This window comes from Microcaecilia unicolor, chromosome 1 (assembly GCF_901765095.1).
Source record: "Microcaecilia unicolor chromosome 1, aMicUni1.1, whole genome shotgun sequence".
Classification (NCBI taxonomy): Eukaryota; Metazoa; Chordata; class Amphibia; order Gymnophiona; family Siphonopidae; genus Microcaecilia; species Microcaecilia unicolor.
In genome coordinates this window covers 645,717,852-645,739,617 of record NC_044031.1, presented here as the reverse complement: position 1 = coordinate 645,739,617, position 21,766 = coordinate 645,717,852, and the positions used below count along the sequence as shown (strand labels likewise).

At 44.8% G+C, this 21,766-nt stretch overlaps 1 protein-coding gene across 1 annotated transcript in view; it reads right to left on the bottom strand.

Moving 5' to 3' along the window:
- Nucleotides 1-10,426: 10,426 nt before the first annotated feature.
- CD6 (CD6 molecule) overlaps nucleotides 10,427-21,766 on the bottom strand; it is a 67,692-nt gene continuing 56,352 nt past the window's right edge. The window contains exons 12-14 of the mRNA XM_030191147.1: nucleotides 19,110-19,211; nucleotides 17,373-17,454; nucleotides 10,427-10,497 (exon numbers count right to left, since the gene is read on the bottom strand). Coding sequence (XP_030047007.1) covers nucleotides 17,378-17,454; nucleotides 19,110-19,211 — 179 coding nt within the window. The 3' untranslated portion in view covers nucleotides 10,427-10,497; nucleotides 17,373-17,377. The remainder of the gene's footprint in view (nucleotides 10,498-17,372; nucleotides 17,455-19,109; nucleotides 19,212-21,766) is intronic.

The window sequence follows — 21,766 nt, the reverse complement described above, 5'->3', positions numbered from 1 at the left end:
CGCATTTGCTCTTGATCACCTGGGCTTCAGGAAGGTAAGTGAGACCAAAGAAAGACATCCCAGCTCTACTATTAAGAGTCCCAGTATACTGGTGTGAGAGACCAGTCTCCCCAGTGCAAACTGAACACGCTGGCAAGAGGATTTCAATATTTTGCTTCCGGAGTGACAATGTTTTTCTCTCTCTCAGTGAGATGCTTTATGCAGTGCAGTCCCAAATGCATTCTCATTCACTGAGTTTTGTGCAAGTTGCTGCCAAGGACTAACTGAATATAGAAACAGTTTTTCCCCTTTATCTTAACATCTAACATTTTTAAACAATAATTATCTACCCCTGAGGCAGGCACATAGTGTGCCAAAACATAGCTGTGTTGGGTTACTGTTGTTTTCAACTGCTAATGTAATCCATAACCTGAATTTTTTTTAACAAATTGTATTTCCACTATTCATAATATATTGTAAGCCACACTGAGCCCGCAAAAAGGTGGGAAAATGTGGGATACAAATGCAATAAATAAATAAATAATAAAGAATTATCTGGTTCTTATATACATTGGTTCCATTTTTATCTTGGACTGAAAGAGAATGGGAGCCATCTTTTGTGTCTCTCTCTAAGAAATAAATGATAGTGTTTTAAAAAATATTTTTCTCTTAGAATGCAGGGCATTTAACACTGACAGTATTTAAACTAAGTTCTGATTCATAAACTGTGAAAGGCTAAAGAGGTTAGGGCTCTTCAGCTTGGAAAAGAGACGGATGAGGAGAGATATGATTCAGGTCTACAAAATCCTGAGTGATGTAGAATGAGTAGAAGTAAATCGATTTTTTACTCATTCCAAAAGTACAAAGACTAGGGGACATTCAAGGAAATTACATGGAAATACTTTTAAAACAAATAGGAGGAAATATTTTTTCACTCAATGAATAGTTAAGCTCTGGAACTCTTTGCTGGAGGATGTAGTACAGCAGTTAAAGTATCTGGGTTTAAAAAAGGTTTGGATAAGTTCCTGGAGGAAAAGTCCATAGTGTGCTATTTAGACAGACATAAGTACATAAGTATTGCCACACTGGGACAGACCAAAGGTCCATCAAGCCCAGCACCCTTTTTCTAACAGTGGCCAATTCAGGTCACAAGTTCCTGCCAAGATCCCAAAAACGTTCAATACATTTTATGCTGCTTATTCCAGAAATAAGCAGTGGATTTTCCCCAAGTCATTTTAATAATGGTCTATGGACTTTTCCTTTAGAAAGCTGCCCAAACCTTTTTTTAAACCCCGCTAAGCTAACTGCCTTTACCACATTCTGTGGCAACGAATTCCAGAGTTTAATTACATGTTGAGTGAAGAACGTTTTTCTCTGATTCATTTTAAATGTACTATTTGTAGCTTCATCGCATGCCCCCTAGTCCTAGTATTTTTGAAAAGAGTAAACAAACGATTCACATCTACCCGTTCCACTCCACTCATTAGTTTATAGACCTCTATCATATCTCCCCTTAGCCGTCTTTTCTCCAAGCTGAAGAGCCCCAGCCGCTTCAGCCTTTCCTCACAGGGAAGTCACCCCATCCCCTTTATCATTTTCATCGCCCTTCTCTGTACCTTTTCTAATTCCACTATACTGCTTGACCTGGGATTGGTAGCATGGATTGTTGCCAGGATCTGGGTTTCTGCCAGGTACTTGTGACCTGGCTTGGCCACTATTGGAAACAGGATACTGGGCTAGCTGGACCATTGTTCTGACCCGGTATGGCTATTCTTATGTTATGTTCTATGTGTTCTTTGAGTATATCATACAGAATCCACTGAAAGGAGCCTGGGGTGCCCACTCAGGATCCTAAAGAGCAGAAGCAGAGAAGGAGCTCTAACAAGTCCCCAGAAGAAGGGAAAGATACCTACAGGGACACCTATTTACATCTTAAGACTCAAAACAAGGGCTTTCTCTTGTGGACTTTGATTGACTTTTACACTTTTGCTTTTCCCCTGTTATTTTGATCAATTTTTCTTCTCTGTGTCCTTATTTTTCAAGAACTATCAGTAAAGCTGTTTTACTTCATGATACACCAGTGTGTGGACCAGTATTTTTCCAGGGTTTGAGTGCTTTTACTATCTGGCCACTCCAGTTTAGTTCTTGAGGTGTTTGCCTCTTTTGTGTCAACTAGACCCCCACCCCCAACCCCCAAAGAATGAGAGGCAGATACAGTTCAGTAACTGGATGGAATAAATAGGTGGTGTGAACGAATGGATGATAGAAATGAATGGGATAAAATGACGAAGTGGACAGCTAGATAAATAAATGGACAGGTGATAGAATAGATCTGGGGTTCTTAACCAGTGGTGTTTGCGAAGAGGTCAAACAGAGTGCGGTGAAGGGTCTTGAAATATGAAACTTTCTAGATAGAGTGAGGGCAGTTATTACAGTAGTTTTCAAAGGAATTTGTCCAGGTAATTTAATACTTAGCTGAGTAAATTCACACAGGTACATTTTAACTATCAGTAGTCACCAGTGAACACATGGTTTAAGAAGCGGGGTGCAAGGGTTTCATTGATCAATTAAAAGGGTTCGGGAACTAATGAAGGATAAGAACCCCTGGATAGAAGTTAGAATGGAAATAAATAAATTGAACATACTGATATTTTTATTTTAGTTACATTTGTACCCCGTGCTTTCCCACTCATGGCAGGCTCAATGCGGCTTAGATGGGGCAATGGAGGGTTAAGTGACTTGCCCAGAGTCACAAGGAGCTGCCTGTGCTGGGAATTGAACTCAGTTCCTCAGGACTAAAGTCCACCACCCTAACCACTAGGCCACTAGGAATAAAAAAAAACCCGGATTCTATACATAGCGCTCAAAATACACATGTGTATTTGGGCACATGCCTAGTTTCCATATGCAGTTTAATTGGGTAATGAGCCATTTAGTACCAATAACTGAGTACTAACAATAATTTATTGGCAATAATTTGGATTCACACGCACATCTTGCTAACCACTATCCTATAAAGATGCACGCACAATTTGTTTTAGTGGGCAACTGAAAACGAGGCAAAGCCATGGGAGGGGCAGGTCAAGGGCATCCACTAAGAATGCGTACAGTATTACAGAATTTGGAGCATCCATACCTAACTTATGTGTGAGGATTTACACCAGGTTTCAGTTGGTGTAAATCCTCACACTCAAAGTTGGGTGCAGATCCCGATGATACACTCTAGCCTATAAATGGCCCCCAACTCTGAGCACTGTTTATAGAACAGCACTCAGCGCTCATTATTTTTGGTGCCTAGGTTTGGGTGCTATTTACTGAATCTAGTCCTAAATGGATAATGGGCAGATGGCTATACTAGAGAATAAGTTGGCCATAACTATGGACATTGGTTTAGGAGAAAGTGGGATGTTTGACCACGGAACACCAAAACCTGGATAGATTGATCTTAAAAACACTTGTTTATTGGTGAAAAAAGACTTGACACAAACGTTGTGTTTTGGCCGTTAGGCCTGCATCAGGAGTCTCAGTCGACGGAGAACAGCTGATACAAACGTTTAAATCTATGTGGTACGGTCATCCATATAATGGGTCTGTTGCTCAGTCACCGAAGAACAGCTGATGCAAACATTGAAAGACACGTGGTTTATTGATCTACGAGGTGGGTCTTTAAAAAGACCTTTTCAAAGAAACTTGTTCATAGACAATTGGATTGCCAGCGTGAAGCAACTATGGACAGACAGAAATTGGAGAATAAGCTGACCATGTCTATAGATTGGAGAATAAGTTGTTCAGGTTTATCAATAGAAAGAAACTGCAGAATAAGTTAATCATGTCTATAGGTAAAGACTGGAAAATAAACTGATCATGTCTATGGACAGAGATTAGAGAATAAGTTGATCATGTCTATGGACAGATAAAGACTGGAGAAGAAGTTGACAATGCTATGGACAGAGGGGGTACATGGTGGATCCTCGCCAACCTTTTCCCTATATTTATCATTGTAATCTGCCCTGCACGCCCTACAGGGTGAAAGGGCAGAATAGGCATTTTTTAAATTAAATGACCTTAAGGCATTTATTTTAGAAGCTCTATTCATGTTTCAGATGTCCAAAAAACGGCATTTAGATGTCCATATTGCATGGATATCTAATTCCCAATTTTATAAAGCTGAGCTAGGGACGTCTAAAACTGCAGTACTTCATAGGAATGGGGCATGGTCTAGGTGGGTTTAGGGTGGGCTAGGTAGGGGCTAAACTATGAACATCCAACTCTGATTTCAGAAGGAGGACAGACATCTATGTTCATAAAGATGGACGTTGCCAAGTAAACCTACTACTCAGTGCTAGAAAAGTGCTTGGAGAGAACAGCACTCCTGATTAAGGGAGGTCACCCTTTTAATTCCCCAGTGGTTGCTGGCCCCCCAAATGCTAAACTGGCAAGAAATACTGGGCTCCGTGACAATTTTGGGAAATATGGGCATGCAGAGTGCTAAAATGGCTGATAAACATTCGAATCCCAGCGCATGGATGTTTATATGGACATGTTAATACATAGATGTTCCTATGCTGCCACATTGCCATCCATGTCTCTGTTCTTACCCTTTTCAAATGTTAGATATTCCTGCGTGTAAAATGGACGTTCATGCATGGACATCTATATGTCCTTTGCTTTAAAACAGGCTATACGGTTAGCAGATCTTGTTCTGAAATAGAAGTCACCAGCAATGCATTTACTGAATGAGATGTCTCTATTCCAAGTTGGATGACCTTTCCACAAATTCTTCTTGATCAAATACTTTCTCCTTCAGGAAACTAAACACTGCAGACTTTTATTCTCACAATCCTTTTGATTGTCCACATGAAAGTAAACTTCATACACAACATGAAACCTATCAAACTCTATCTTATTTACAATACATTTCACCTGTCACTTGAGATACATTCTTCAGAAAATTAAAATAGTAATCTCTGTAGCAGAGCTCCTTTAAAGAGTTTTTCAAGGCTTGATCACGTTCCAGACACCAGGAGAAAAAAATGTGTGGAGGCCTTTTTTCACGAGGTAGGGATGTGTGTACTTCAGCTCGGGACCAATCTTCATACTGCCACTAAGCAGTAACATTAACCGGTTAATTTAACCACTTTACTTTGTTCAGATACCCATTTGCAACTAACTGGCCAATGCTGTGGCTAAAGATCCCACGAAATTGAACCACACTAAACTGATTGGATTTAGATCAGCCATTTCAGGGACCACATGTATGGCAGTTGTAGCCATGTATCCTGCTAATTGGTTAAATATAAAAGTCCCACCCGGACACACTGTGATGTAGTCCCTTGTTTTGTCCAGCTAAAACTGTGTGCATGGAGATTTTGTACAGATTATAGCCAGATTGGAGAGAGGGAATGGACAGGAATTGTTAACCAGTTAGATGTATGCAGTTACAAGTACATTTCACTGCATGAATATTTTGAATATTGAAACCTATGGGGTAAATCAGGCTTGTCCAACCTTTTTCTATCATGGGCCACATTTTACATTTTGTAACATTTGGAGGGCCAAAACATGAACCATCATATTTTGCCACATGTAAAATACAACAATGCATCGTCTCCTCCCCAGCTTTCACTCAGCTCATGTAACTCTCCAGCCTTCACCCAGTCTCTCTCACTTATATAACCCCCCCACCTTCACCCAGTCTCTCACTCGTGTAACCCCCCCAGGCCCCAGCCTTCACCCAGTTTCTTTTACCTCACCTATCTTCGGCTGCAGAAGAAACAGTGGGATCCCAGCTTCCCCACCACTACAAGCTTGAGCCATGCCATGCTGGAATTTCAAGGGACTTGAAACTGTGAGATCAACCCGAACTTCTGGCACTGTGCAGTTCATGCTTACAGAGAGCTGAGTTGTGTTGGGGAAGCAAAAATTCTAGATCTAGTCCTTAGTGGAGCGCATGATCTGGTGCGGGAGGTAATGTTGCTGGGACCGTTTGATAACAGTGATCATAGTATGATTGGATTTGATATTAGCTTTGAAGTAAGTATACATAGGAAATCAAATACGTCAGTGTTTAACTTTAAAAAAGGAGACTATGATAAAATGAGAACGGTGAAAAAAAAAACTTAGAGGAGCAATTGCAAGGGTCAAAAATTTACATCAGGCGTGGATGCTGTTCAAAAACACCATCCTGGAAGCCCAGGCCAAATGTATTCCGCATATTAAAAAAGGAGGACGGAAGACCAAACGACAGCCGGCGTGGTTAAAAAGTGAGATGAAGGAAGCTATTAGAGCTAAAAAAAAATCCTTCAGAAAATGGAAGAAAAAACCGACTGAAAATAATAAGAAACAGCATAAGGAATGTCAAGTCAAATGCAAAGCTCTGATAAGGAATGCTAAGAGGGACTTAGAAAAAAAGATTGCGATGGAGGCAAAAACACATAGTAAAAACTTTTTAGGTATATTAAAAGCAGGAAGCCGGCAAAAAAATTGGTTGGAGTGCTGGATGACCGAGGAGTAAAAGGGAAGACAAAGCCGTAGCGGAGAGATTAAATGAATTCTTTGCTTCGGTCTTCACCGAGGAAGATTTGGGTGGGATACCGGTGCCAGAAATGGTATTCGAAGCTGACGAGTCGGAGAAACTTAATGAATTCTCTGTAAACCTGGAGGATGTAATGGGGCAGTTCTACAAACTGAAGAGTAGCAAATCTCCTGGACCGGATGGTATTCATCCCAGAGTACTGACAGAACTGAAAAATGAGCTTGCGGAGCTATTGTTAGTAATATGTAATTTATCCTTAAAATCGAGCGTGGTACCGGAAGATTGGAGGGTGGCCAATGTAACGACGATTTTTTTAAAAGGTTCCAGAGGAGATCCGGGAAATTATAGACCGGTGAGTCCGACATCGGTGCCAGGCAAAATGGTAGAGACTATTATTAAGAACAAAATTACAGAGCATATTCAAAAGCATGGATTAATGAGACAAAGTCAACATGGATTTAGTGAAGGGAAATCTTGCCTCACCAATCTACTATATTTCTTTGAAGGGGTGAACAAACATGTGGATAAAGGTGAGCCGGTTGATATTGTGTATCTGGATTTTCAGAAAGTGTTTGACAAGGTACCTCATGAAAGACTCCAGGGGAGAGTCATGGGATAGGAGGTAGTGTTCTATTGTGGATTAAAAACTGGTTAAAAGATAGAAAACAGAGAGTAGGGTTAAATGGTCAGTATTCTCAATGGAGAAGGGTAGTTAGTGGGGTTCCCCAGGGGTCTGTTCTGGGTCTGCTGCTTTTTAACATATTTATAAATGACTTAGAGATGGGAGTAACTAATGAGGTAATTAAATTTGCTGATGACACAAAGTTATTAAAAGTCGTTAAATCGTGGGAGGATTGTGAAAAATTACAAGAGGACCTTACGAGACTGGGCGACTGGGCGTCAAAATGGCAGATGACGTTTAATGTGAGCACGTGCATAGCTGCCTGACATGCCTATGCCCCTCCCAGATCCATGCCCTCCCCCCTTCCCCCCTTGAAGCTGTGCCTCTAGAATTTCAGCGTGTGAGTTATAGAACAGTGACTAAGGTCAGACGTGCATAACTGTTCAAATGGTACCAATTATCATCAATTAAGGATAATTATAGCCTATTGTTTCATTAACACCAATTATCAGCTCATTATTAAATTAAGTTACATGCGCAACTGACCTTATTCTATAACTTATAAGAGCAAAGGTGTGCCCTACTAGATGCAAATTTAGGTGCTCAGCTTTCTAAAATTGGGGGTATGTGTCTTCGCATGTTTGTGTTTACAAGCGTGTCTATCTGCATCTGTGTGCTTGTTCACACATGTCCTCTGTAATCTGGGCTGTAGGCAAGCTTTGAAAACCTCTTTCAGCATCTGCAAACGCACATACAGAAGCCCTGTGAACGGTAACCCTGAGCATCTTATCCCAAACTCCGTGTAGGCTCCCTGAGTGGCAGGTGCAGGATGATCTGACAGGTAACATTAAACATTACGGGGGAGACTCTATAAATGACGCCTAAAAGGATCAGCACAGAAATCAGTGCTGACAAAGCGTATTCTATAAGCGGCACCCAGGGTCCCCGAGAGGGGGGGCAGTGGGGGACAAAATTCCCCAGGCCCGGGCCTCCAAGGGGGGCCCGGCGCCGCAGTCCCTTCCACTCTCCCCCCTCCATCCACCACCGGGCCGGGCCCCCCTGAATTAAAATCATAGCACCTCACCTTGACCTCGCTCCGTGTGAAAGAAGCGCAGCAGCAGCAGTCTGCAGATCGCCTCCCTTCGGGCCTTCCCTCCCCGTGTCCCGCCCGCTGCCACTGCTGCGCTTCTTTCACACGGAGCGAGGTGAGGCACTATGATTTTACTTCAGGGGGGCCCAGCCCGGTGGTGGATGGAGGGGGGCGGCGACAACAACGACCTCGTGGGGGAGCGGTGGCAGCGGGGGTGGGGCCCCAGGGGTGGCCTTGCCCCGGTCCTGGCCTGGCCCAGTCTCTTGGTGGCCCTGGCGGCACCTAGATTTAGGCACGGTATATAGAATATGCTTAGTTGGCATCTTGGCGCCTACAACTACATGCATCCATTTACGCCAATGAAAATGTGGCGTAAATCCTGGTGTGTAGATTTAGACACATTGGGCCATATTCTATAACAATGCATGTAAATTTCAGAACACCCACAAAAACCCCATTTCCCCTCCCCTAACCATGTCCCTTTTTGCCTGCGTACATTAGAAGTTAGGCGCACTGCATTATAGAATGCGCTTAGCGAGTTGTGCGCATAAATTCTAATTAGTGCTAATTAGTTGTCATTATTGCTTGTTATGAACGCTGATTAGCTTGTTAAGCCAATTAAGTTATGTGCATTGTTATAAAATATGCTTGGATTTTGAGACAGATCTGTAGGCACACTATATAGAATCCTGGGATATATCCCTAACTCTGTATCAGGGGTTAAATTCTGAAGCAGGCTGTACTGAAACATGCTTCTGTTTTTCTTGTTCGAAGAACCCAGTCAAGATCAGAAAAAAATGAAAATCTCTTAAAACTGCTTATGCTTGTGTAGCACTCTGATGTTCTAAGACAGTTTGCAGGAAGGAACTCTGAAAACCTGCATCATGAGATAAATCTCCTGAAATACATTTTCCCTTTTTTTTTTTGCTCATCCCCCCCCCCCCCCTCCAAAAAAAACCTCCTTGCAAACAATTATAAAATCTAGTTAAAGATAAAAAGTGGCATTTGTTTATGCTGAAAGTTCCACTTTGCTAGGAGCAGGAATGTACAGAGAACTAAGGGCATCTTTTACTAAGGCGTACTAAAATTGTAGGCACGATAAACAGAGATGCCCATGGGAATGCACTGGCATCTCTAACGTTTAGCGCGCCCACAATTTTAGCATGCGCTAAAAAACGTGAGCGCGCCTCAGTAAAAGACCTTCTATGAGAGGGGCCCACTGCACTGAGATCTACAGGGATTATTAATGGGGTCTGATGAAACACAGTGTGGGTATTAATGGGCATTAATGACAATGGCATGGTATGGTATCACATTACACAACTGCATTCCTGAATTCACTTTATAGTACTGAGTCAATGATATAGGTGCTACAGATGAGTAGAAGGTGAATTTACTAGCCGTGGCTCTATGTTCAGCCTATCATGCCCTCAATTCTGCAAACTTCTCGAACTGTAGAAATTAAATGGGCAGCTATCTTGACTCATTTGGTAGGGGACAATTGTTTCTCATGCTGCAAAATTAAACTTGGGGCTGACTCATGAGACAATTGGTTTTGACCAGCAGAGGACTGTAACATTTGCACAGCCGTGAAATTGACAGAATGGAGACATAAGTGATAATACCAAGCAACACAAGGAGAGCGGCCTGCTCCTGCTCCTCCACACTGTGCTATGCACAGAACTCTCTGACTGCCCCTGTACTAACAGACAGAAAAGGAAACCTGTTAATCTGACCCTGGAATGCCCAGAAACCAGTGAGCTTCCAGAAAAAGACAACAGGCGGTGGAAAAGTCACCTGTGAACCAGAAGGAAAGTTGGCACTTAGCAGTTCTGTAACATAAATACTACTACTAATCATTTGTATAGCACTACTAGATGTACGCAGCGCTGTACACATTATATACAGGTACTTTCTCTGTCCCTAGGGGCTCACAATCTAAGTTTTTTGTACCTGGAACAATGGAGGGTTAAGTGACTTGCACAAGGTCACAAGAAGCTGCAGTGGGAATCAAACCCAGGTTGCCAGGTTAACAGTCATGTGTTGTATCTGGCTCCAGCTTTTTGAGCTGCTCTCTTGATGATTGTTTCTTGAAGGAGAAAGGAGTGTTTTGGGGTGGGAAGCACATTATATCTTAGTTTTGGGGAGTTGGTGAGGGTCATGTCTCAGTATTTCTTTCCTTTGCTCTCCTTCATGGTCCAGAGGTGATCGGAACAGGAACAACCTCCCTCCGTATTCAGAATTCTCAGTGTGCAGCCTGTTAAACAAATACTGACACACAAATGGTTGTGTTAATTGAAGCCTGCTCTGAGAAATGATATCATTTAACCTAACTGGGCACTTATAGCCTTCTTATATGCAGAATAACTGAATTCTAATCATATAGCAAAATGAAACCCGGCATTTCATTAAACCCAAATACCAGCTTTTGAAGGGCTGCTTCTTAGGTAAGCGAGCCCCACATTTTTGTAAGGATCCTTTTGAGGAGCCTCCTTTGACTTTTATATTCCTGTCATGATGTAAAGTGCACACCTCTTCAGCAAAATTAATTGTAACATCCCCTATCAGACTGAGTATTTGTGATGAAAGGGGAATCTATGCTCCCCACCCCCACCCCCACCCCAGAAAGAACCTGCTCCCTTGAACAAGAGGAACGAGGACCTGGTTAAAAACTACTTTTTGGAGGGTGTTGGGGTGAGAGCTGCCAGATGGACTGCTCTGAGATGCGGTACAGTACACCCCTTACCTTCTTTTCTATTTTGCCTTTAATGAAGCCCAAATGAGAGAATCAAAGGATTGAGTGCGGTAAGCAGGAGACAGGGGAAAGTAAATGGGGGGGGGGGAGGGGGGAAGGGGAGACACTTTCTTACTACTGGCTCTGAAAACTATGCTTGCTTTCTCACATCTTGAGCTTTTCAGCTGCTGGTCCTGTAACTAACCAGTTAAGTGCCACTGAAATTTAGTGGTTAGGCATGAGCAGGCGATTTAACCAGCCAGACACCGTTTCTTACTGATTAAATTAATTTAAATATCAACCCGTAGTATTCTATAGGTTACATGTGGAACTTTGTGCCCCGCCCATGTTACACATCTACCCTGCAAATACCCACTATGTAAGATATGCGTATATCTACAGAATAACGCTCAGAAGCATATTTAGCATTTACGAATTTATGTGTACACATATACACACATTTATACCGCTATTCTAATCATTTATGCACATAACAGGCATGTCAATACTGTCACCTGTTTTATAGAATGTACCCCTCAATTGATTTATATGTCCAAAATGATCCCTTCAGATTTTTTTAAATTCCTGATGGGGCTGGTGCAAGCGACGGCTGTGTGCTTTTGAATATCAACCTCATTAAGGGGGTCTTTTTATAAAGGTGTGCTAAAAGGCGGCCCACACTACCTTTAGCATGTGGATTTACTACACCCTTCGGCCTCCTTTAGTTTGCCGGTAAAATGGCTTTTTTTGTAATGGCCACGTGCTGATTTCCCCATTAGCGTGTGGCCATTACTGTGGGAGCCCTTACTGCCACCTATTGACAAAGCGGTAACGGCTCCAGCGCTACTCCTGTGCTAATCAGGTAGTGCGCGGTAATGTGTCTGCACTACCCAATTAGCGCAGGCACACCTACTCTCCTCTCACACTGGAAAATAAAAAAATATTTTCCAATGCAGGATTATCACATGCTGAGCAGGATTTTTTAAACTGTACAGCGCTGCGTAACCCTAGTAGCGCTCTAGAAATGTTAAGTAGTAGTAGTAGTAACCTACCACAGGACACCTCAACGTGTCCTTTTACCATGCAGCAGGTCTGCCTTAGGCCTACCGTAGGACCCCTAAGTTTCTTGTATCCCATAACATTGGGGGGTTTGTCTTTGCTTGCTATATGTTTATGTCTGTTTGATATATTGCTGTTTGTACTGTTGTTATTGCTGTTGGGCCTGATATTGAGCCAGTGGAAATCAGCGTTTTGCTGGATATTCAATGCCAGGCCATGTCCAGGCTTGAATTTACAGATTTCCAAAGCCAACTAATGCATAGCCAATTAACTCTGATATAAAGGGGAAAGGGAATGGGACTTGATGTACCACCTTTCTGTTGTTTTTTGCAGCTACATTCAAAGCCGTTTATATAGTATGTACTTATTTGTACCTGGGACAATGGAGGGTTAAGTGACGTGCACAGAATCACAAGGAGATGCAGTGGGAATCAATCTCAGTTTCCCGGGATCAAAGTCCGCTGCACTAACCACTAGGCTACTCCTCCATTGACTTTTATGTGGACCTATTTATGTGGTTACCTTAACCAATAAGTGCTGATTCTGCCCTCAGAACACCCCTAACATAACAGGTTTGCTGTTCAGCGCTAACCGGTTATTTTCAGAGGCACAAACCAGTTAAGTGCCGCTGAAAATTAGTGGTTAACCCTGAACAAGCGACTTAACCGACCAGGAGCCGTTTCTGGCTAATTAACTCACTTTAAATATCAACCTCGTTATGTTTAATTTGTAACTGTGGCCTGGCAGTGTAGAAATCTGTCTTAAATGAAAATAAAAAGTAATAGGGTCAGTGACGATCCTAGGTCGGCTGCCACCCGGGGCGGATAACCGATGCGCACCCTCCCCCCCGGGTGCAGCACGACACACACCCCTAGCGCATCAACCCCCCCCCCCCCCTTCCTGGGGTGCATTCTTGGCTGCTGGGAGCAGCCGCGCGGCTCTCGACTCCGCTGGCTCCCTGCTCCCTTTCCTGTTCCGGGGCAGAGGGAGCAGGGAACCTGCGGAGCCGACAGGCACGAGGCTGCTCTCTGCACCCCTCCAGCAGCGTGCACCCGGGGCGGACCGCCCCCACCGCCCCGCCCTTGGTACGCCGCTGAATAGGGTAATAATGACAGGCACTCATCAGGATAACAGCCTCCAGTAAGCGGATAAGTGCTGCAGCCTGTGATATCCCTGTAGTGCCATTAAATATCCTTAAAGACTGCCTCTATATGATGTGGACAGTGCTATCTGGATAATTGATCTGGATAATTCAGGACAGACTACATGCTGACCTAAGTTATCCCACTAAACAAAAACTAATTTCGGAATGACTAATTTCACTAAACTACCCGTTCAAAAAATAATGACATATACTCAAACTATAAATGAAGGGCATGGAAAAACAAAACATATTTAACATTCTTACTTTTATATACATTCAATCAAATTAAATTGAAAATGTTCAGCGTGCAACTTCGTTCCTCCCAATGGAGCATGTGGCTGCTCTTATAAATCATAGCACTGATACTACAGATATTTTAATAATAAAAAAATCTTTTTCTTATCTCAAACTTTAGCTGCTGTTTCTGGTTCAGTTGTTCAAAATAACAGGCAGTCCTCAGTGCTCCGTATGTGTAATACGCATCAATGAACTTATCATAAAATTGAATTCAAATGTATCATATTCCAATCCACTCACATAAATATTCCAAACTGAGTTCATTGCTGAGTATCACACATATGGAGAATTGAGGACTGCCTGTTATTTTGAACAACAGAACCAGAAACAACGGCTAAAGTTGGACATAAGTAAAAGATTATTTCTTATTAAAATAGCTGTAGGATCAGTGTTGCACTCTCAGCACTTTCACTTCAATTTAATTTCATTTCATTTAATTTGATTAAATACATACATAAAAGTAAGTAAGTTATCCCAATTGGTTATCCTTAAAGAAGAAGGATATCGCTATGATCTGGATATGTTCCAGCACTGTCTGACTTATTTTTATTTATTTCTATTTTATTTATTTGTTACAATTATATCCCACTTTCCCACCTATTTGAAGGCTCAATGTGGCTTACACAGTTCCGGAGAGGTGGTTACAGACTCCGATGTGCACAAATACAAAGTGGAAAGTACAATTTATAGATTTGGTGTGGATCGTCCTGTCTGGGTTGCAAGGGTGGGATCATTCGGCAAGTGATTGAGTATAGTCCGTTACTTAGTTTAGTTGTTGTGTTCCAGATATTCAGTGCCAGCCATGACCCGAATACAGGCACTGAATATTCAAGATACTTTTTCACCACCGCAGCCAGCGTTTAAAAAAAATGCTGATCATGGGGCTGAAAATCTCCTCTGCTTGGGTTCAGGGCCGCCGAGAGGGGGGGACAGGGGGGACAAAATTCCCCGGGCCCGGGCCTCTGGGTGGGGGCCCGGCGCCGCCGCCACAGTCTGGCCCGCCCGCCCTCCGTCGCTCCCTAGCATTGAATTTAAGCGCCTCACCTTCGATAGCGCAGCAAGCAGCGGCAGACCACTCCTTCCTTCCATGTCCCGCCCTCGCCTGACGTAACCCGCGAGGGCGGGACATGGAAGGAAGGAGTGGTCTGCCGCTGCTTGCTGTGCTTTCGAAGGTGAGGCGCTTAAGGTCTGTGCAGAGGGCCAGGTGGCGGGTGGAGGGGGGTCCGGTGACCTCGGGTGGGGGGGCCCCGGGGGCGGCCTTGTCCCGGGCCTGGCCCAGTCTCTCGGCGGCCCTGCTTGGTTTCACTTAGGATAATAAACTGGCAGAGGCAGCAATAACTTGTGCGTAAGCTGAAGCCTTTATTACCCTGGTACAATTCTAAAAAATTAGTGTACAAGCCATGATTCTTGGAAGATTAGATTATTGTAATGTGATTTATCTGAGTCTACCGAATTATTGTATTCAATTGCTTCAAGTGGTGCAAACTTCAACGGTAAGGCTCTTATTTGGTTGATCGAGGTCTGAGCATGCGACAGTCTACCTCAAGCGTTTGAAATGGTTGCCAATGAGGTACTGTATATTGTACAAATTGTTGATGATAACTTGTGCGTTGTACCATGATTCATATTTTCACTTGAAGAATGCTGTGACGTGGTATGTGCTACAGGTCTCAAGAGAAATGTAATTTTGTGGTATCCCCTCTTCAGCATTTTTGTCTGGAATTAACTAGGACTGCTGCTTTTTCCATTGTGGGGCCAGTCGAGTGGAACAAGCTACTACTGCAGCTGAAGGCTGAATCACAGCTATCCCTGTTTTAAAAACACTTAACAGACATTTTGTGCCTGTTTGAACACCGCTGCTTCATTTGGACGTCTAGACCTGATGCAGGCTATTTTCTTTTAAACTGTGTTTCCATGTTTCTCGCTGTTTGGAAGTGTCTTTGTTTGTGATTTTATCATGTATGTTTTATTTGTATCCTGCCTTGGATAAAGGCAGTTTACAAATAATAAATTCGAATTCTAACTATCCCGTTGCAAGACAGAATCATGAAGGTGCAGAAAGATCTCAAAGAAGAAATGCATTTGTTAACAAAAAATGTCCCATCAACAACACCTTGGGGTCAGGGCCGCCGAGAGACTAGGCCGGGCCGGGGGCAAGGCCGCCCCGCCTCCGCCCCCCTGACACTGCTGCCCCCTGTCGCTCCTCCCCCCCGCCACTGCTGCCCCCCGCTGCTCCCCCCACCGCTGTAGTCCCCAGTCTTACCTGCCTGCCTCCAAGGCTCCGGGCCCCCTGCTTTAGAAGCAGCAGTCGCAGATTGCCTCTCTTCGGGACTTCCCTCCCTGTCTCCCGCCCTCATCTGATGTAACTTTCGGTTTCTGCGAGGGCGGGACACAGGGAGGGAAGGCCCGAAGGGAGGCGATCTGCGACTGCCGCTTCGAATGCAGGGGGCCCGGAGCCGAGGAGGCAGGCAGGTGAGACCGGGGACTGAAGCTGGCGGACTGATCCCGGCGCCGGGCCCCCCTTGGAGGTCCGGACCCGGGGAATTTTGTCCCCGTCCCCCCCCTGCCCCCCCCTCTCAGCGGCCCATGCTTGGGGTAGATATTCAAAGGAGTTTAACCGAAGAGGAGAGGCTCATGCCTGGTTCAACTTTGCTGAGCCGGCCAGCCCCCGATATTTAGTGGCGCTTAATCGTGTAGAGCCACTGAATATTGCCGTTAACTGGCTGTTCCCTAACCAGTTAGGCATTGGCGTAGTTTTTGGGGGGGGCAAGGGGGTGCAGTGCCCCCCACAAATGAGCTGCCACCCTCCAATCCCCTAAGCTGCAGGCAGCCTCTGCGAGAAAGCAGCATGCATGCTGCTGTAGACTTGCCCCCGGAAGCCTTTCTTTCTCCTTCAACTTCCTGGACCTGTTCCCACGTAGGTAGGAAGCTGTAGGACAGAGAAGGGCTTCCGGGGCAGGTCTAAAGCAGAATGCGTGCTGCTTTCTCTGAGGCTGCCGGCAGCTTGGGAGATTGGAAGACAGGGGGGAGATACTGGGCGCCACTGGAAGACTCCAGTGCTGTGGTGGTGGCAGCGATGGTGGCGGGGAGGGGGAGCTCAAAGGAGATCGAGAGAGGCACGCCCCACTCTTTGCCCCCCCCCCCAAATGAAATTGTCAAACTACGCCCATGTAGTTAGGTTAGGGGCAGCCTGGGGGTGGCGCACAACTTAACTGGTTAGTGGCACTTTTCGGTCCACTAACCGCCTAAGTAAGCACATAAGGTTATGACAGCAAAAAGCCTGTTTTAACATTATGCATCAAATTAACCAGACACTGGTCTAAATCACTGTTCCCTGTAAGCTAAGCGGGAGTCCTCCATCTACAGTCCTGCCAGTGGGGAGCGCTTTTTCACTACCACATTTTCAATAGTGAGGGACAGGGAAGCTCTGCAGGACTCCAGGGAACCTGCCTGTCTCTAGCCAACGAAAACACAATATTGAAACTGCACCCCCCCACTGGCAGCATTGCAGTTGGAGGACTCCTGCTTGGCTTAGAGGGAACAGTTGTCTCAATACTGGCTGGTGCCCAATTAACTTCCAGGTCAGGGCATATACCAGACATTGAATGCCAGGAGTCTCACATGTCCCAGCATTGAATATCCTGGGTTAGTTCATCCTGCGACTGTGAGCAGCTTACAAGTCGCTTATTGCCGCAAACTGGATATTACCCCCTTGTTTTCAGGTATGTACTGTCTGGAGGAACAGAACAATAAAGTGGATTGCCCAGGATCACACAGAAAGCTAGGATTAGAACTCAGGAATAGAGAGACAGCATCATTTGCTCTGTGTCACATAGACAGTCAGTGGTAGAGGGGAGCCTTGACGTAATATCCCAGGATGACGCCATTTTTAAATACTAGGTTTGTGATCACCTTTGTTACGTGGAAGAGTCAATGTCGTCGTATTCACAATCTGTGGAATCTTCCTGTGCTTGGGGGCCCGAGGAAGGAACTGCTGTTACCACAAAACAAGATAGATTAGTACAGTCCAGTGCAGTCAGCATGGCGACCTACAGCTATTAAGCTTCATGCTCTCTCGGTGGCATAGCTATGGGTGGGCCGGCCTGGGTGGGCACAGGCCAACCCTGTCTTGTCTCCAAACACAATTCCACAGTAGCCGCCTTGCTCTGCTCTCTCTCTTTTCCTTCCCTGGATCCACCCACGGCCCAGCAACTCCTCTCTCCTGATCTTCCTCATCATCTTCCCAGGCAGCAGCAGCGACACACATCTGCTGCCTGCAGCTTGGAGAAAAAGACGGCAGAGGGGAGATATGATAGAGGTCTATAAAATAATGAGTGGAGTAGAATGGGTAGACGTGAAGTGTCTGTTTACGCTTTCCAAAAATACTAGGACTAGGGGGCATGCAATGAAGCTACAAAGTAGTAAATATAAAATGAATTGGAGAAAAAAAATTTTCACTCAATGTGTAATTAAACTCTGGAATTCATTGCCAGAGAATGTGGTAAAGGCAGTTAGCTTAGCAGAGTTTAAAAAAGGTTTGGCCCAGTGGCGTAGCTAAGGGTGGGCCTGGGTGGGCACAGGCCCTCCTATTCTTGCCTCAGGTCCACCCAGTCAGTAACCCATGAGGCCCCCAAAACTCTTCAGTGGTGATGCCTCACTACTCTCTCTCCCTCTTCTCCACTCATGGCCTGGAAGCTGCCCGTCTCTCTGTGGAACCCCCCCCCCCCCCCCCCCCGGGTCTACCACAGAGTTACTGCCGGCGGCAATTCCTATAGGCATCATGTGCTGCTTCTCTCTATCATGTCCTGCCCTCAGTGATGTCACTTCTTGTTTCTTTGGTGAGAACATTGTACAGAGAAGCCTGCAGGGCCAGCATAGGTTGCCTATAGGAATTGTGGCGAGTAACATCTCTGAGGCAGGACCAGGGGATGGGGTTCAGAGAGAAACGGGCAGACATCGGGTCATTAGAAACACTATATTGTATGTATGTACAGGGGTAGGGGTGGGTGTGGGGAGGGCCCACCCAGGTTAACTCTGGGCCCACCCAAAATGGCAGGTCTGCCTACGCCCCTGGTTTGGACGGCTTCCTAAAGGAAAAGGCCATAGACCATTATTAAATGGACTTGGGGAAAATCCACTATTTCTAGGATAAGCAATAGAAAATGTTTTGTACTTTTTGGGGATCTTGCCAGGTATTTGTGACCTGGATTGTCCACTGTTGGAAACAGGATGCTGGGCTTGATGGACCTTTGGTCTGTCCCAGTGTGGCAATACTTATGTACTTATGCCAGCCCCATAGGCTTCCCTCTGCTGCATCCTGCCCTCACTGATGTCACTTTTTGTTTCCTACCTGGTGAGATTCAGCACAGGGAAGCTTGCGGGGCTGGCACAAGCAGCAGATGTGCGTCGCTCCTGTCGCCTGCGAAGATGCTAAGATAGACTAGGGAGAGGGGTTCGGGGGTAAATTGCAGAGGAGAGGGAGAGAGATGCAGGACAAAAGGGGGGTAGTTTTGGAAGTTTCACCCAAAATGACAGGTCTGGCTATGTCACTGCTCTACCTCCTTATTGCATGTGTAATGCTTTTCTGAAACAGGAAACAACTGTCAATAAAAAAAAGTTCTTCATCTTGCTTACACCAGGTGGGCTTACCTACAACAGGGGGCAGATTCTCAGCCCGAGGAGCCCTGAAATTTTCATACCAGCCTTCTTCCTCAGACGAGGTGCTAGATGTGTCTTCTGCAACCTGTGAGGCTGAAACATGCCAAGTAAATATCAATAAACTTTTGTTGCAAAAAAGAAAATCCCTCTTATTTTACAGTATATCTGTAACTCACATTATAATCCATGCTAGTAAAAACTCTAATGATAGTTATGATACGACCTTGGATGTTGAGAAATGAAATCTGAAGTGTGATTGGCTGGGGGAAGCCGTTGTGTGATGTCATGCCTGTTACTTTAAGATCAGAAACATACAACAAAGTGACATCACATGTTTTGAAAATCAAATTACAGGAAAGCATTCAATAAAAATGATCCTTGTTATTTTAGGATTTTCTAATATCTCTCAGGTGCCAGAATCATTTGATCTTTCAGAGTATGCTCAGAGCACATTGCAGTGGTCATGAACTTTTACATGATTAGAAAATCAGGAGACAGAAACTTAGAGCAGGTGAATGGAAACTTCTGTCTGTGGGATTACAAGAGGAAACCTCTTTTTCATTTATTTCATTTTCATTTATTTAAAACTTACTATACTGCCCAAACTGGCTCGCAGACTGGGGCGGTTTACAGTCTAAAACAACAATAAAAAATAGAAAGGTTGAAATGAACTCCAATTTATCAATAGGACAGAATCAAGCAAGGGCGTAGCCAGACCTCAAGGTGGGAGGGGGCCAGAGCCCAAGCTGAAGACTTCATCCAGCGCTGGTTTCTGGCACCACCGCATTGCCTGCCCTGCTGTCTCCTCCTCTCACATCCGGCATGCCCCTTTTAGTGAAACTGAGCATGCTCAATTTCACTAAAAGGAGCGTGCCCGGTGAGCTTGAAGGAGAAGTTATGTCTCTTTTGTTCCTCGCTAGTTGATTTTGACAGGGGTGTCTAAGTTCGTTTAAGTATGTGACTGCTTTAGATTTCTTGTTTCTTAGGAAGATCTTTCATTTATTGCTTATAGAAGGGGGTGGGGAGGGGGGCACAGGACGGTTAGTGATGTGGAGAAAGGGGGGTGCTTGTTGTGATTTGGTATGGGTTATGTGTGTTTCTTTTGTTGGTCTCTGCGGTGGGTTGGTTGGAAGGTGGGGCGGGTTTGGTTTAATCCCTGGGAGGGGTTCTGTTTTTTTTGGGGGGAGGGGCATTAGGAGGGATAAGTGTGGTCCTTGTTTGCTGAATTTCTATAGGGCATGGGGGGGTGGGGATTGTTACCACAGAGTATCTGGAAGGGGAAGTCTCTTGTTTGTGATGTCAGCTCCACTTCTGCCCAGGGGACTCAGCTGGGAGGTATTCTGGGCACATTGAGAATAGCAGTGTATTCATTTGATCCTTGTTTACTGATGGTGCTCCATGGTTGCTCTTAAAGTGATATCGTTGAATGTTGATGGTGTCCATTCTCCGGCGTTTAAGAGATTGCACACAGATATAGCTTTTCTACAAGAAACCCATTTGGGGAAAGCAGAACACCTTAAACTAAAGAGGGATTGGGTGGGGGATCTATATTTTGCCGCCTATAACAGCAGGCAGCGGGGAGTAGAAATATTGTTTAAGAGAAGCGTCATGTTTACGTTGCACAAGCTATACCAGGACCCAGAAGGTCGGTTTCTAATTGTGGCAGGGTTACTACAAGGAAAGCGGGTAGCTCTTTGTAATATTTACGCACCTAATTTTTATTCTCACAAATTCTTTACACTTTATCCGGTTCTACACTAACCTCTATGGTAAAAGCCCCTTTTCCATTGAAAGATGTGAGGAGTTCTTTACCAAAGAGAACCTTCCATCAGTGACGCCAGATCAATTGGCACTCCTCAATGCTCCTTTGCTAGGGATTGAGGTGCAGAGAGTCATTAGGCAGCTGAAGTTGGCTAAGGCAGCAGGCCCAGATGGTCTTGGAACTGAATTCTACAAAATTTTGCAGGATCTGGTGATCCCTTCCTTTATCCCAACGTGTGAAGATTTGAAAGACTCACGTACTATGGGCCCCACTCTGAATCATGTTTATATCACGGTCCTCCCCAAGCCGGGAAAGGATGTTGATCTTGTGGGATCTTATAGGCCTATCTCATTGCTAAATCAGGATGTTAAGATTCTGGCGGCGGCCCTGGCATCTAGACTCAATTCATTTCTGCCCCTCCTAGTCCACAAAGATCAGGTGGGTTTTGTCCACGGGAAGGTATGCTTCCGCCAATATACTGAAAGTCAGCCGTATTTTGGAGTCATAAGTCGGGGGATGCCATCTTAGCCAGTCTGGTTGCGGAAAAGGCCTTCGATAAGGTGATTTGGGAGTATTTGTTCTGGGTGCAACAGCGATTTGGTATTCGGGGGATATTTTTAGACTGGATTCGTGCACTCTATAGTAACCCCTCAGCTCAGATTATTATGACACTCTGACTGAGAAGTTTTCGTTGCATGGGGGAACCAGACAGGGTTGCCCACTATCCCCCTTTTATTTATACTGACTCTGGAGCCTCTCGCAGTGCGGATTCATCAGGACCCTGCCCTGTCAGGGGTGTCCATGGGGGGTTTGGAGTATCAAATTAATTTGTTTGCGGATGATATACTCCTAGTGCTAGACAACGCATCCTCCGGCTTACCGCAAG